Source organism: Drosophila biarmipes, chromosome 3L (genome assembly GCF_025231255.1).
Source record: "Drosophila biarmipes strain raj3 chromosome 3L, RU_DBia_V1.1, whole genome shotgun sequence".
Classification (NCBI taxonomy): Eukaryota; Metazoa; Arthropoda; class Insecta; order Diptera; family Drosophilidae; genus Drosophila; species Drosophila biarmipes.
In genome coordinates this window covers 6,432,453-6,447,910 of record NC_066613.1, presented here as the reverse complement: position 1 = coordinate 6,447,910, position 15,458 = coordinate 6,432,453, and the positions used below count along the sequence as shown (strand labels likewise).

Here is a 15,458-nt window from a genome sequence, read left to right as displayed (position 1 = left end):
TTTTTGCATTTCTATACATCACAAATGAGTACGCACATTTTTTACTCGATTTTCATGCAGCATCAATCAAGTTTAGACTTAAATGCAATAAAATTGTGTACAAATTCAATTTCCTGTTCTATTTCCTTTCGCATTTTTAAATAAAATGGAATGTTATCTTTCACTTTGTAAAAGTTGTTTAAATGTGTTCAGGCTTATTACGACTCAATTTGATTTGAATCATTTTGAGCAATATGATCTCAGTTCCGAGTTCTAAATCCTGCTCGGAAGCTAGTTGTTGGGATAAAAAGTCTCTCGAAATTAGACTTTAGTAGATAATCCTTTTCAAAGTTGAAGTTCCCCTTGAAATAAGTGTTGTATTTATTTGAATTTAATGAGAAGCAAGGCATTTTAACCAACTGCTTATTCTATGCTATTGTTGCCCTAGTTAACTATCCCAGAATTATCATGGCCCCTTGTCCCTGCCACTTTTAACTTGGCATTTTGGCTTTGCGGTTGTTTTTCAAAGGGGGTATTTGCATTAGCCGTCTTTGGCTTTGGCTTTGGTTTTGGCTTTGGCTTTGGCTCGACACGGCGGTCTGTGGAAATGCCTCGGCTTCCGTGGCTGCCTGCGGTTGTCCTTCCCCTCGCCACCGTTCCTGCTGTTTAGTCTCCTGTTCGTAAGCAGTTTAATTGAATTATTTGCACTGCCTTCACTGGGCTCTCGCCTGGCACTCTGGCTTCATCTGTGACAGCTGGCCTAATTAGCTGGGCAAAGGCACAGGCATCGAGTTCGGCATCGTCACAGGCTAGGGCGTTTAATTAGCTCTCCTTCGCTAGGAAATTGAGGTGAACCGCGGTAGGGTTAGGCTGCTTAGACTGCTCAGGCTCAGCAGCCATCTATTACGACCGAATTGAATTGCTAACAAGCTAAGCAACAGTCGACGACAACAAATGTCATTCATCCACAATCAGGGCATTTAAATTAATTTCACGTGCCACTCTGGCCCATGTTTGTTGCTGCCAGGAGGGAATGCCGCTGGATGGCGCACAATTTAATGATTCAGCGAATCCTGGCGGCATTGTCTAGCCCGCGCTCCTTATCCTTGGCTATTCATCCTGCGTGCGGCCAGAGCTCTGCCTCTGCAGCCCCGAGGAATGTTTCCATTAGAGATGATCTGAAATGTGACTGGAATCGCCGGGGGAATAATTAAAGAGACTCTTGAGCTGGTATCGAAAATTAAAATAAAATGGTAAATTGCATTGTCGACACTCTTAATCGTTAAGTAAGCAACGCTGGCCTCAATCGACAACCAGTTTATGGGCCATTAAATTGATTTAAATTCAATAACATGGCTTAAAGACCTCAAGCAGTCACGTGGCGAAATCACGGGAAGTCACATAGCCAACCCCGGCTGAGCTGAATTCGCTTTCTGGAAAATCCCTGGCCTAGCTGCTGTTATTGACTGGGCTTGCTAGGCAGCTGCCGTCTGTCACTTATCCAAAAAATCTGCCATAAACACGTCGCACACGTATGCGCCATTTTAAAAATGGCGTCAGCTTCACTTCCGCTAAATGTTGTCGTTGGTTTTGTTTGGGTCTGTGTGTGGGTGTCTCCTGCGGTCCACGGCAACTGCATTTGAATTCAATTGAACGAGATGCTTATGAAGTCGTTAGGGCCCCTCACCCCACCAAAACTGGGAGTGCCCTCCCCAGCGACTCCTGTGAAACCCGATTGTCGGCAATATTGTCACATCGTCGAAAATAATTGCCGGAAATACAAAAGGAAGGCGGCGCCCAAACCGCACAGAATGGAATAGAGAACGCACTCGAAATGGGAATAGATTTCCAATTTTCTCGGCTCCCAGGGAGGAAGCACCGCAGGGCGTCCTTGTCAGTGCGGCTTACGTGGCGTATACTCAACTATAATTAATTACGCCCATTGTGTCCGCGAGGGTGGAGGTGCCCGAGGATTGGGATCCGGATGCCGGATGCTGGTCGCTGGACGATAGATGCTTGCTCCTTGAGTGGCTTCTTTTCAATTTCAACCGCCCGGTCATTGACTGCCCGCTCGGGGAGCTATAAAAGCCGGCCCGGATTGCAGGGATAGCCACATTCATGCACGGCCAGTGCAAGGAAAAGTACTCGAAATTCCGGCTGGACTCGGTTGGTAGAATGGCCCCACTGCATCTGCTGCTCCACTGCGCCACCACCCTGCTGATTGCCAACGCGCTGGTGCTCAGTCCCCAGTTGCTGGCCGCTGAAAATGAGGCGAAGTCCAAAGCCGGCTTCCCCATAGACCTGGACGACGGCGTAGACGGCGTGGACCTGCCCCTGGAGGTGGAGCAGGACATGGCCGGGGAGCAGGCTGCCGCCAGGCCGCAGCACTCGATGCCCCCCGACTGGCTGACCTTCGACGACCCCACGCCGCCCACCAAGCACCGCTCTGGCCACAAGCCGCAGCTCATCCTCAAGCATCCGACCGGCGGATTCCACAAGCTCTCCGCCCACGGACACCGCTCCTGCCACGTGGAGGTGGTCAGCAAGGTGCAGGGAGTCTGCCAGCCCATGCCCATTGGCAGCGCCTGCGTCTCCGACGACTACATGGACCTCTACACCGATGCCAACTGCTCCACTCAATAAAGGGGTTCACTTCCGACCTGATTGATTGATTGATTGTCCGTGTGTGTGGGCTCAGATTTGTGCGAGGAGGAGGAGTACGACTACCTGGTGCGCGATGTCAGCAAAGCTTGTATAAATAAATCCACTTAATAAAATTTTACATTTTCTACAAATTCTTTATTGTGAGATCGGTTTCTGTTCTGCTGCAGCAGAGCCTAATTTCTATATTACTACGTATTTATTGGTTTAATTGCTTACTCTGAATAGATACAGAAGAATTAATAAGTGTAAAATATTTCAGAACGGGAACACACAGGAACAAAACAATATGAAACAGAATTGACAAAATGTAAACCGGAACAGGAAAAACTTACTCATCCCATTATAAATCTTATAAAGCAAATTGCTTGTTTTAAACAACCTATTTTGTAGACTGGTAGTAAAACATTTTACGTATATATTTACCTAAAAACTAGGTAAAAATCTTTCCTACTTTTAATAAACCAACTTCTATTTATATGTTTAAAATTTCGTTATTACTAAATTTGGTTACTTTTGACTTTTTTATACCCCTTTTGGCTTTTAATATAACTGAGCTTGTTCACCATACACTTCTTTATCGTTTATATATCGTAAAATTTGAATTTAAACTAATTCCTATTCAAACTCTAAGCTTCATAGATACTTTCCTACAACTTATAAATAACATTTTCCTATTCTTACCCAAAATCTATCTTAACTTTGGCCAAATTGTTGGCTTAGCTGGCTTTATTCCCGGAATGCTTGTTGAGTTTCCGCTGGTCACGCACTGAGCTCCGAATACTTCCATAAGTTGAGGTGCCCGGAAGAAGGAGGACCGCTTCCAGCTGGAGGGACCCACTCGATCCATCTGGTCGTATATAAGGCCGGTTACATCCAAAGCTCGCAATTGCTCCAGAAGATGGATGTCCTGAAGATCGTTACCCCACAAAAAGAGAACTTGGTCAAGGTCCAAGGCCGAATTAACCAACTGGTGCTTGTTCTGGAAGTTCTCCACATGCAGAGCGGTTCCCAGGATCTCTGCGGACTGTGCAAAGTTAATGGCCTGCTGGTAGCTCTGGGCCCTCAGATCCATGTACTCATCCCAGATTTGGGACCTGCCAATACTCATCAGGATGACAGGAAAGACATGCTGCTTCAGTCTGATCATGGTGCATATATCGGCATCAAAGCTGGCGAAGATTAGGGGACGTCCGCACCCATAATATATTGAGGTCTGTAAGATCTTGTCCACATAGGTGTTCTTGTTCAGATTCTGGGTGGATTCCGGCACTCCCGATGCCATTATTTGAGGCCACTTAATATCCACGATGAGTCCCAATGTTTTTGGTAGAGCCTCAAAAACTTCTGAGAGTTTGGGGAAGATTCTGTGATGTTGAGTCACATCCTTGACATTGAGGTGGGTGTACTCCTGGAGGGTCCACCGTTTCAGGATAAACACCCGGCTGGCCTTCAGTTCGGAGTAAGTAAGTTCCCTGATCAGTACGAATCTCAAGTCAAATCGATCCCTTATGGACCCCTCTCGGTCGGAGGTATAAAATCCGAATCCGTGCCACACGACGGGAACGTAGTCCTTGGTCAGCTGCACATCCAGCTGGACCATGTCTGCCTTGGCGTTCTGCACGGCCAGAAAACTCTCGATGGTGTTTTCCGTAAGACTAGTTGAAGACTGGAAGTAGCTGGCGCCCAATCCACGATACCCGACATCCAAAGTAGGCCAATTGTCCGGCCAGTAGTGATGGAAGCTCGCTCTCAGGTTTCCGGCCTCCACTTTTGGCATGGGTTGAACCACCAAGTAAGGCAGAGTCAGCTCCCCAATGGCGATATTTTGCAGACTGGCAAACACGGGTAGCTGCAAAATGCCCCGACTTCCCTTGATCTGATCCGGAAATATGTAGGCCTCACCCACGGACAACTGGACGTCCCTGGACACCTGGTATATGGACAGGCGAAGGGCATTGTGGGTGTCCAAGGGCTGATAAATGCGGAAGACGACAATGGAGCCTTGGCTGTAGCGCACTCCCCGTTGGTTTTGGGCTCTGAAAGACGACTGGTTGTAGGCATATCGGCAGACCTCAATGCGGGTGTCGTCTATAATATTCAGCGGCGTCAGGATCATGCGGTACTTGGCCCCACTCGCCATCCCAGATATAACCAGGTGGTCCTGCCAGACGAACTTCAGCTCTATGACGTACTCGTACTGCAGCCAGCCGCGTTCCATGTAGAATCCCCCGCCCACGGAGGTGGGATAGGCCTCTCCGAAAATGTCCAGGCCCGGGGAACGATAGATCTCGTAGGTCTGCAGCATTCTGGCCACCCTCTGACCCTCCCAGCTCCTCAGCACCCGCTTGCCCTGGCCGTTCTTCGAGTAGACAACGTAGCGGTAGTAGAATCTCTGGCTGGCGCAGATCCACACCCGGAGGTACCACTTGGACCGCGACTTATCCTGCGCCTTGAGCGGTAGGGCCTTCTCGAGCTGCCAGAAGCCCAGGGCGGGGTGGTCCCCTGTGACAGCCACATACTCGTCGGGGGCCAGCCGCATGTTGTGGCCCAGCTCCAGGCTAAATATCCGAAAGAGCGGAACGCAGATGAAGCTGCGCCCCGAGATCGGGCTGGGCTGCTCATCGTCGAAGATCTTGAAGGCCTGCAGCTTCTCGGGCCCGAAAACAGACGGCGACGATTCATTCACAAAGGCCACGCAGCACGGCAGAAGCTGCAACAGCAACAGCAGCAGCCCGTGGGGTATGCTAATTGATTTTAACACATTCAACCACTCGCGAGATCGATACATTTTTCCTCATTCCACACAGCAACATCACCATCTTCGCGCCACCGAAACGAGTTTTCTCTTTCGGCCAAAATAAATCGACGTGGGCCCCGAGATCCGAGACGAAACCGAAAGCTGTGAAGATGGAACCGACTTGGATCGGATGCGGAGGCAACTTGACCCGACGATGTCAAACAACCGAATGAAAGAATCTCTTGGAGCTCGCCGTGGTTTTGTTTCCGTCCGAACTGGAGTTGGCCGGGGGATCGGAATCTGAATATGAATCTGAATCGCATTCCGCGTACGAATACGACTCCGAATCAGCTGCGCTGGAAGAAACTCTGACTAATAAGTCAGCGGCTCACTAATTGAGTGGACGGGCACGGATGGTGACCGCTGGCCAGCGATGACAGCGTGAGCAGAAGTCGGGCTAATTAAAGCATGATGGAGATATTATCCCAAGTTGAGGAATTTAAGTGCCTGTCGGGGGCTACCTTTCACCGAATAAATTATTTTATGGATCACTGCTGAGCGGGGTAATATCCAGCCCATTAAAGTCACTCGTATCTTCTGTGCCACAGACCCAATCGTTTTTATTGCACAGAGTATCTTCGATTCGGTTTTCTTACAGCTCGTTCTTTGTTTTAAAATATTCGCAGGTCGGACATTGGCATATTTGTACCAAATTTGGCATATGTAAATTTGTGGCCAAAGAAAGTTGCCGGCTGGAGAGGAGAGACGCGACACAAAGACTGGCTCAGATGTTTTCGTTCTCCACCAAGGGCTTGACGTAAACCGGATTATAATCCATGTAAAGGTACCGGGACAGGTGCCAGCGCTGCATGATCGGGGGTTTCTGCAACCGACAGTCCTTCTTCTGCCGGATTAGGGTGAAGTTCTTGATGGTCAGCTGGACCGATCTCAGGTACGATTCAATATCTTCGAGGGTCTTTTCACTGGGCTTTGCCTGCCGGGTGTAGATGGCCATTTGGTGCCGCATCCAGGGCAGGGAGCAGTGCAGCTCCACAGCGTAGTTATCATAGTCCGTTTGGGTGATCCTTGTCCAGTAGAGATCCACTGATGAAATAGTATAGTTACAATTAAAATATATTCTTCTCTTTTACTAGTTACTAAGTTAATAATTAATATTTAACAGATATAACTTCTCTTCTTTCGTTGTATCAGAACCTTGTCTCATTTCATAACTTGTAAATTCAGAAGGGTAATTACTGCATAATGGACATCATATTTTTACTTACGATCTTCAAAGTAGCACACTTTTATTCTCTCTGGATTGGTCCCATAAACATACCAGCCGCCCTTGATCTACAAAACTCAAGTCTGATTTATAGGTGCCCTTTGGCCCATCGGATTTCAAGATCATCGGCCGCACTTTCCCACCTTTTCGGCGTCCACTGGGAATTCTTTGTATAAACACCTCCAAGTCCAAGTGGCGTCGAGGGAGTTGGCCAACATCAACGAGACCAGGCCCACGCCGAGGAGACATTCGCACTTGGCCATGCTAAGGCCGATGCAAATGAGGCGCTCTCTAATTGACCATAAACCGAACGGACTTCAGGCCCGACTTCCAGCGCGATGGCCAAACCTTTTTATGGCCCACTCCCCGCTTTCCGTTTATGGGCCGTGTTTCGAGCCAGCATTTTCATGGCTGCTTTTACATTCGTCACGGGGCCTTCAAATGTAAGCGGATCAAATTTTTACATGCGACTTACAGATTTGGCTGTGGAGAGGAATTTATTTTTCATTTGGCTGACATCAGAATAAAACACATCTTTCGGCTGAGTTACTGTTTAAAATATTATGAAAATATTTGGTTGATTTTATTTACAAACGACTTTATCAATCGCTTTTGGGTTTGTTTTGTGTTTGTCGCTTAACGGATTTGTAATATTGATAAAAATATAGTATTGCTTTTTTTAAGAGTTGGAAAGCTGTAAGCGACTTCTTTAAATATATTTGCTTTATCTGTATGCGTAGACCAGTGCTACTATTTTATGTCTAAAAAATGTATTTTACCCAAGTTTAAAACATTTAAACAGACAGTTTTTACAAACTGGACATTTTAAGAATACATAAACACGTTTTAAATTAGTTGTACAACAGTTAAAAATAGTTCTCTAATTTAGGTAAAATAGATTTTTGCAAAAGTCACAAAAAGATCTGTCGATATTCCACCAACACTAAATACGCGTAGATTGTAATATAAGGTGTTTTGCTACGATTTAATTAACAAAATCTTATTAGCAATTATTTTTTTGCATATTTTGCTCTGAGGTATAGATAGATTTTAGCAGGTAATGTAGGTGTATGTATTTTTATAATTCTCAACTCCTCGCTTCGCTTTCTTCCCATTGTCTTTTGCGGTGCTACTTAATTTTGGGGAATTCCTATTTTGCATGTGTAATTATGCCAAATGACGGCTTATCGTGTGTAGAGGTGATTTATTTACGGCCTCTGTTTCGATGTTTCCGTTGGGCAACGAGAAACTGCAAATTACCCAACCACTTTAAAGCTTCTCACATTTCTCTTTCAGTTAGTGTTCAAATAAATATACAGACTAACTAAAAAGCCTAATGATTAACCACTGCTTAGATTACCCTCCCGTTTCACTTTAGTAACCCTATTTTCTTAGTTCCGGCACTGGGCTGCGAACTCGGCCATCAGTGCCGGCGACTTGAAGAAGGCTGCCCGCTTGCCCTCCGGCATGAAGAGATCACTGCGGTCGTAGCACGTGGCGGTGGCCCCGATCCGGGTGAAATACTGCACGCGCTCCTTGGAGTTGCAATCGTCGCCCCAGATCACGGCTATTTGGCCCAGGTCCTTGGCCTTTTGCAGCATTTCGGGAGCGCTTTCGCCCAGGAAGTCCTCGGCGTGCGGAGCTGTGCCTGCCAGCTCGAAGGCTTGAGCATTGTTCACGGCCGCCATGAAGTTACGTGTTCGCAGATCCTGGAACGGCTGCCACTTCTTGGTCTCCCCCTGCGTGAGGAACATCACGGGGAAGATGTTCTGCTTGAACCTCAACATCGTGCACATGTCGGCATCAAAGCTGGAGAAGATTATGGGTCTGCCGCAGCCCTTTTGGATCACCTGGTGAAGGACCTTGTCGGCGAAGAAGTTCTTGTCGATGGTTTGCTCAGCCTCCGACCCGCCGCCTTGGCGCCGCTGTGGCCACTTGATCTCCACGTCGATGCCCAGGGACTTCGGCAGCTGCTCCAGCACCTCCACCAGGGTTGGGAAGATGCGGTGCTCGCTCCTGGGCTCGGCATTGTGTGAGGGGTACTCCCTCACCTGGCCGGCAATCACAGAGAAGATGCGCAGCCTTTTCAGCAGCTCGTAGTTGATGTCCTTGATGAGCACGTACTCCAACTGCTCTGGGCGGCTGATCTGCTTGCCGGGCGGGGCAGTTCGGAGACCGAAGTCGTGGTATATAACCGGCACTCCGTCAGCAGTCAAGTGGACATCCAACTCGATCATGTCTGCGTGGTGCTCGTGGGCACTCAGGAATGAGGCGATGGTGTTCTCCCTCTCCGCAGGGGCATTTGCAATGTAACTCTTGCCGTTTCCACGATGACCCACGTCCAAGTTGGGCCAGCTCTTGGGCCAGTAGTGGGCATACGTGGTCTTAAAGTCCAGAGGCGAGTAGCGGTAAGGATGCACCGCCACGTAGGGCAGCCTCAGCCTGGCTAGGGTTTCGTCCGCATCCTTGGCCGATTTGATCGGCAGGTGCAGCAGTCCCTCGCTGCCAGTCAACTCGGCGGTGGCCAGACCGGCGCTACCAAGGAGTTCGTTGGCCATGCTGTAGCACTCCAGACGGAAGTGCTGCTCCATCATCCTCTCCAGCGGCATCGTGATGTGGAAGATGACAATGTCCCCCTTGGTGTAGGGCACCCCGAATGTGGGCTGCTGCTCCAGCTGACTCTTTCCGTACTCCTGTTTAGAGTACTCCACATGGAGGCCGGCGGTCTGCTCCACGGGCACAATCTTCAGCTGCACATGCTGGGGGTCAAAGGTCTCGATGTCGTGCACCTGGAACATCTTCTCCCCGTTGAACTTGAGCTGCAGGATCGCCTCGTGGTTCAGCCAGCCGCGATGCACCTGCGGCTTCAGGTCGGAATTGTCCGAGGTGATCCCGAAAACGTCCAACTGGCTGCACTGCAGCTCCGAGCAGGGTCCCAGGGACCTCGGCTTGAAGTGGGTCTCCCACCGACGGATCTGCTTGTAGCCAGATAAGTCCTCCACGTAGACGAAGTAGCGATACTCCAGCTGGCGGCAGGACTGAAGCGGCACCGTGGCCTGCCAGTTGAGGTCGTCCAGGGATTCCAGAGCCACGCTCCTGGACAGCTGCCACTCGCCGAGAGCCTTCACATCGCCGGTAAGGCCCATGCGCTCCTCGGCGGCCAGAGGAGCCTCCAGTCGCACATTGAACTCCCGCAGAGTGGGCTTACAGGCGGCGGAGGATCCAGAGGCCGACTCCAGCTCGTTTCCGGTTCCATAGGAGATCGAGGCTCCGTCCACGAAGGCGGCACACTGCAAGGACAAGGCAACAGCCAGGATTAGTACAGTCCGAGACATGGCCATCGGCTTGGAATGGAGAACCGACGCCGACTGAAAGTCGATCGAGCGGCGGAGCCCGCTATTAAGTAGTCGCAACTTTCCTGCTGTGCGGGCGAGATTAGTGATGACCCCTTGCGGATTCCGTTTCTCCCTGATAAAGTTTCTCTAGGCGGGGCGTCGACTGTCTGGTGTCTCCGCTCCCTACCCCATCCCCTGCCCCGCCAGCTCCCCCGAATCCCAGATTTCTCAAATTAGAATCGAAAACATGTTCGCGCGATAAGCACGCGTCTTTAGTCGCTCCCGAGCCGCTCGTGACTTTCAGGGCGCAAACAAGATCACGTGTTGTGCTGGGGCTCGACTAAAGATCAGGCCGCCGATTATCAGCAGATCAGCCATTAAAAAACCATATATTCGAACCTCTCTGTTCGCCTGCTCGCTGATCTGACGTCCAGAGATTTGATTTATTCTGCGTTGTTTTGCCAAGCCTGTCTTTAATCACAGTTCTATTTGCGAAACCAATTATCAAAAAGTCAACCCCCGGAAAGTACTATATATAACTGCGGGAAACCTATCAGCCCAAAAAATATGTTTTTGTGGATTTATTTAATTATAGACACGTACATGTAATTTACCACTACGTTGCCAATAACTTTGTTTGGCTTACGCAAAAATTACTTTGTTATTTCAAAGAAGATTTATAGTTTTTCTAACTACAAAGTATCTTCAAGTCATTATAGTCTTATGTGATTACTAAAGTTAACTAGTTCTCCTGGAAACTCTTTTTTTGATAAAAACAAATCGCTTTAACTAGAAACAAAGTAGTAGTAAAACTACCAGCCGATAACAAGTTCTTTAGCATTGGTCAAATTGGCAACTTGTTGGGTTGAGTCCAAACTGTAGTTTATAGTTTGTTTTGTGTGCATTTGGTATTCAGCACTAAGAATTTTTAAGTGACCTATTTGTGTAATGAAAAATCAAAGCAGCAAATGTGTTTGCGACAAATAGTATTCCTTTCCGTTCGCAAAACTCACGTACAGGGAAGCAAGCGCTTCGAATAGTTTCACATTGAGCGGTTACCTTTAAAAGAAAAGCGCGAATTCCCCACGCAGGCGAGCGCAATTGAGGCGGTTTTGCCGGCAGAGGCGGTTTTTGTCGCTGCTGCGGCTTCTGGGGCGGCTGCCATGTCGGGGGATCTCTGATGCAACGGCTGCCGAGGGCCCTACACCTGGCGCCAAGCCCCTGACAACCGGGTGCTAAACACAATCGCAATGGGCACAGTTTACGCAAGTAGAGCGGACCCATAAATTAGGCGAAACTCGATTAAACCAGCACGTGCTGTGCCCGCACAGAATTTGTTTACCGAGCCGCCTAGATGTGCTGCCAGTGGAGAGGAGACAGTGGAGAAGGCACCAGGCACCACCCACCTAACCGACCGACTGTGTAGATCTGTCCACAGGGCGGCACTTCCTCCGCCTTGGCAACATTTCAACGGCAACGGGGCGGTAAAAGTCGCGTGTTCTGGTGATTTTTTAGGAACTCTGCGCTTTGGCATCCATTATAGTTGGCCGTCTAGCATATACATGTAGTTTTCCGCATTTCTTATTTTCGCCCTAATTGCGTCAGCCGGCGCGTTTTTTGTGCGTTTTTCGCGCGATTTCCCTGCGGTTTTGCGTTCCTGGCACAATTATCACAGCCTTGTGACTTCTTGGGGAGAGAAAAGCCCGCAGGGAGGCAATATACCATCGAGATGAATTCAATCTGATTTTGTACCGAGGAATTCGATTTCTACTTTTGATTTCCCAACTCTATGCTAATTTTGCCTCGATTTCTACACACCTTTTCACGTGTTCTCAACGCAGGCGCTCTTTTCCCGCTCCCAAGACCTCTCCGCGAATGGCACCATATGTTTTTGTTTTGGGAAATTTCAGACTCGCAAAGCTTTGGCGTGTTTGGGCGTTTTACTTGTACTCGCTCTTCGCGTGCGTTTTATTTATAGTGGGGCCACAAGCTCCATGTGTTTCGTGGCTAGTGCTTCAGGTGAACCTGTTATCAGTCAGCTCGCTATCGGAAATCGTATATTAGCCTCGTACTTTATGGCAGGCTCTTGAGAAATTAATAGGCTACATCTACATCTAATCAGACATGGGCCACTTGAGCTGGGTCTCTCCGAAAGCTTAACCTCACTCGAAACTTGGAAGCCCAGTGACTGAGTCACGTGAGGCGAAACCTCTGCAACATGTGGCACTCAGTTCGGAGCTAACGTGAGGTAAAAACCAATAACTTGCAGCCGCTGGGAGGGGCTTTCGGGGAAATGACGTCATTAGGTGAAAATACTAGTTCTCAACTTGACATAGATCATACATCATTATGAACAATTCAGAGTTATTGGCATATGTATCCCCTTTCTGGCATACCAGTCCCCGAGGTAGGTCTGCCCGAGCCATCTGAGTACTTCCCAGCCAGGCAACTGTTTCCCCGCCCTAGTACGAGTTCCATCGATATACATTCTGACGAGTTCCCTCGTGCCCTCCCCATAGATTTGTGTGTACCACGAAAATTGCATAAACAAGCGCGCAAGAGACATGCAAACGTCCGATGACAACAGCACCGACCTTCAGACAGCCCAAAAAGTCAAAGCTCAAACACCTGCCCAGTGTATACGGTCGGAAAAATCTCTAAAAGCCGACTACAAGCGTTTCCGGCAGTCCCTGAGGAAGTTGGGTATTTACATTTTGCATGTGGTCCTCCGGGGTCTGGGGCTCCATGGGTGTCAGCAGCATTGGCACCGACATCTTGCTCCGCTCCTTGGTTGGGGACAGCACAATAGGTTGGGTGGTTAGGTTGCTTTGGTGCGGGGACCAACGAATCAAAAATTCAACTTGTATCACAGTTAGTGTTTGCACTATGCGGCGTATGCGCAATGTTTCAGCTTCTGTAGCTAGGCAAGCATTTTGCACTGGGGTTTGGAAAGTTTGGTGTCTGCTTGTGTTTCGCTTGTATCCTTTGGGGAACCAGGACGCTGTGGACGGTCCGTCGTCACAACTCGACGTTGCAGTCGCAACTGTTTCGGCGCTTTTGTTGTGCGCGCAATTTAAGCGATTTCTTTTATCGAGACCGAGGGGCAGAGCTTTTCGCCACTGCCCGTTTTCTTTGTGTGAGAGACGTAGTCGTATCCGACGACTTGGCGATTTGTTTTGGTTTTCAGCCCGGCGGTACAGTTGCGGCTTGGGCTTTTTCGAAATGTTGTTGGCCTCTACGCCGACTGGCAACGGCGAAGCAAAACAGAAAACGGAGAAACACACCAGATAATACAGAAAACACGGAGATTAATCGAATTAGCAATGCCCTCGATGGGAAAGCACCAGGACAGGGGCGAAGCTATCGTAGGCAAGGTGTAAATCAGCCACCTACTCGTTTTGCTGCTTATGAGCGAGCCTATTATTTGGCATTAATGGCACCTCTAGAGATTCGATTACGCAGAAAACTGGATAGAAATGACTAGATGAGCTAATTAGAAAAGAACATTTTTTAAAAACGGCGTATCTTTTTGTACAAAATGTGTTTTATTGAGACCCTGCAGCGCAGTACGTTTACAAACAGCAAGACCTGTCTGGATACCAAAACTCGCACCTCCAACCCAAAACACTCCCAAGTTACGTGAGGATAGTCTTCGTAGGATAGTCTTCGTAGCATACCCTCTTTATAAGGGTATCTTGCTTATACTCCCCATAAACGCGCTGTAGTCTGCGCTGCTCAGCGAAACACGCAATCCGAAAGCTCCCCGCCTGAGCGCAGATGACAACAAGAGCACTTCACTGGGACCGGAGCACCGCCAGACCCCAGGCCACGGAGCACAGGCCGAACCCACTGTGCCACGAGGCTGTCTGCTCCGCCGAGAAACGTGTTGGTCGTGTGCAGCTGTCGGCGCGATGGTGTTTCGCACGTGAGGCTCTTCTCTGCGCGCAGTGTGGGGCGTAGTCGTGGCCGGGCCCTCGTCGTGGACTTCTCGGCCACCGATGCTGAATGGCATCAGCTGAAAGCTCTCTCCGTAGTACGACCATGTCGCTATGGGGGAACCGGTTTGCGTCGGTTGGGGATTGGCGTTTTCCTCGTTGTTTGTTTACATCGCACATTTGAACGTTTGATAAGACTCGGCCAGAACACTCCAAGCTTTTTGGCTTCGAAAAGAAAGCTCTTCGGTCAAGGTCTTGGGCCCCCATTCCGATTCCGATCGTAATCGCATAATTTCCGATGTTGCTAGGCACGGTTGTCGTGCCTTACAAGAAGGTTTAAATATAGACGTATGAACCAACAAATTCAGTCGAATTTCGCCAATTTCCCCTTTTCTCTGCATAAATATCGCCCCATTCCGTGCTGGCTCTGACTTATAGTAGTCGTCTTGCCTGCCCCCGCTGCCCCAATATTATTTGTGTTTTTATAATCATTTCGCTGGGTAGACAAATCGCCCGATTGGTTCCAAAGTCCAATCAGTTGCTCTTCTTGTTTACTTCTTTTAGTGTTTACGAGAGCCTCTTTTGCTTTCCACTATAGATATGTTTTTGACACGCCCCCTTCAGGAAATCGAGTCGCATAAAATTTCAGGGCTGTCCCGATGTGTTTTTCTGCGTACTCAACATGATTTCGGTCACGTTTGCTTGTTGTTCTCTTTTACAAAACAACAATATTTTTGCGCTATACTGTATTGCTTTGTTTACGGCTACAGCTGTTGTTTACATCACCCAGCCACTTCTCGTTCAGAACATGTAGTCCGAAAAGCGAAGCAAATGTTTACCTTAGATAAGCTCGGGTAGACACCCTGCGTTGGGCAATAATTGAGCGATCCGCTATACCCATTAGGTTGACCGACCTCAGCACGGCTTTGGCAATGATAAAATCGCATAGGGCAGGTGTTTACTACTCGCAAAAGTTCGTGTTGGCGAATAGAACAACTGTTTGGATGCTCTTGATAGTGTGGTGGGGAAGGGGGCATGTAATCTCATAAGAAACTTTAAGTTGTTAACTTTTATAATCCACTGAAACTATTAATGTGCACTTAGTTTCCAACCATTTAATATACAGTATACCCGTTGATAGGTCAACATCAATGTGAACCTCTTAAGAAACTACCTTTCTAGTCTTTTACAATAGAACGTATGTTCAGGCTATGAAGTAATCGTTGAAGATCGCTCGTACCTGGTCGGACATGATCAGTGATCGTTGTCAGGGTCGTTGTTCACCGATTGCCCTTGAGGGGGCGTTGGACTTGGAGCACCTCCCAGCGGTTGTGTCACGCGGTTGCTACACCTTTACGATCACTAGCTCGCTTCCACCGATCAGCGATTCTTATCACACACACAGACGCCTCCAGAGGCCGGAATAAAACTGATGGGGATGTGGACTATGTCGAGTTCATGGGGCTTCCAACTTAGAGTCTTCTGCTAAATAGGAAGTCGCTTTTGTCACTGTAGTCGCTTCC

At 48.6% G+C, this 15,458-nt stretch overlaps 4 protein-coding genes across 6 annotated transcripts; 1 reads left to right on the top strand and 3 right to left on the bottom strand.

Annotated features, from left to right (window-relative positions):
- The first annotated feature begins 2,109 nt into the window (after window positions 1-2,109).
- On the top strand, window positions 2,110-2,774 carry LOC108035972 (uncharacterized). Its single transcript, XM_017111791.3, has one exon. It carries the CDS (start codon window positions 2,155-2,157, stop codon window positions 2,620-2,622), a length of 468 nt encoding a protein of 155 aa, XP_016967280.1. The 5' UTR covers window positions 2,110-2,154; the 3' UTR covers window positions 2,623-2,774.
- Window positions 2,775-2,892: 118 nt separating this feature from the next.
- LOC108035971 (glycerophosphocholine phosphodiesterase GPCPD1) lies at window positions 2,893-5,715 on the bottom strand. Its single transcript, XM_017111790.3, has one exon. It carries the CDS (start codon window positions 5,429-5,431, stop codon window positions 3,332-3,334), a length of 2,100 nt encoding a protein of 699 aa, XP_016967279.1. The 5' UTR covers window positions 5,432-5,715; the 3' UTR covers window positions 2,893-3,331.
- A 256-nt stretch (window positions 5,716-5,971) lies between these two features.
- LOC108035921 (uncharacterized) lies at window positions 5,972-6,969 on the bottom strand. Its single transcript, XM_017111698.3, has 3 exons — window positions 6,809-6,969; window positions 6,667-6,733; window positions 5,972-6,484 (listed from the first exon to the last, which is right to left on the bottom strand). The coding sequence occupies exons 1-3, from the start codon at window positions 6,926-6,928 to the stop codon at window positions 6,165-6,167; spliced, it is 507 nt and encodes a 168-aa protein (XP_016967187.1). The 5' UTR covers window positions 6,929-6,969; the 3' UTR covers window positions 5,972-6,164.
- Window positions 6,970-7,211: 242 nt separating this feature from the next.
- On the bottom strand, window positions 7,212-15,412 carry LOC108035919 (glycerophosphocholine phosphodiesterase GPCPD1). Of its 3 annotated transcripts, none has more exons than XM_050886612.1 (2): window positions 15,176-15,412; window positions 7,212-9,955 (listed from the first exon to the last, which is right to left on the bottom strand). In XM_050886612.1, exons 1-2 carry the CDS (start codon window positions 15,185-15,187, stop codon window positions 8,057-8,059), a joined length of 1,911 nt encoding a protein of 636 aa, XP_050742569.1. In that variant the 5' UTR covers window positions 15,188-15,412; the 3' UTR covers window positions 7,212-8,056. The 3 variants fall into 3 exon arrangements, with proteins under 3 accessions (XP_050742569.1, XP_016967185.1, XP_043950591.1); XM_017111696.3 differs by lacking the exon at window positions 15,176-15,412 and adding an exon at window positions 12,712-13,057; XM_044094656.2 differs by lacking the exon at window positions 15,176-15,412 and adding an exon at window positions 11,060-11,299.
- Window positions 15,413-15,458: the final 46 nt, after the last annotated feature.

Bases quoted from the DNA above. Each gene is read 5' to 3' on its own strand.
- LOC108035971 (XM_017111790.3), bottom strand. From the start codon at position 5,431: ATGTATCGATCTCGCGAGTGGTTGAATGTGTTAAAATCAATTAGCATA.
- LOC108035972 (XM_017111791.3), top strand. From the start codon at position 2,155: ATGGCCCCACTGCATCTGCTGCTCCACTGCGCCACCACCCTGCTGATT.
- LOC108035919 (XM_044094656.2), bottom strand. From the start codon at position 11,284: ATGGGTCCGCTCTACTTGCGTAAACTGTGCCCATTGCGATTGTGTTTA. The intron at 9,956-11,059 runs GTAACCGCTCAA...TTGTCCTTGCAG, and splicing joins TTCGCGCTTTTCTTTTAAAG to TGTGCCGCCTTCGTGGACGG.
- LOC108035921 (XM_017111698.3), bottom strand. From the start codon at position 6,928: ATGGCCAAGTGCGAATGTCTCCTCGGCGTGGGCCTGGTCTCGTTGATG. The intron at 6,734-6,808 runs GTGGGAAAGTGC...TGAGTTTTGTAG, and splicing joins TCCCAGTGGACGCCGAAAAG to ATCAAGGGCGGCTGGTATGT. The intron at 6,485-6,666 runs GTAAGTAAAAAT...CTATTTCATCAG, and splicing joins AGTGTGCTACTTTGAAGATC to TGGATCTCTACTGGACAAGG.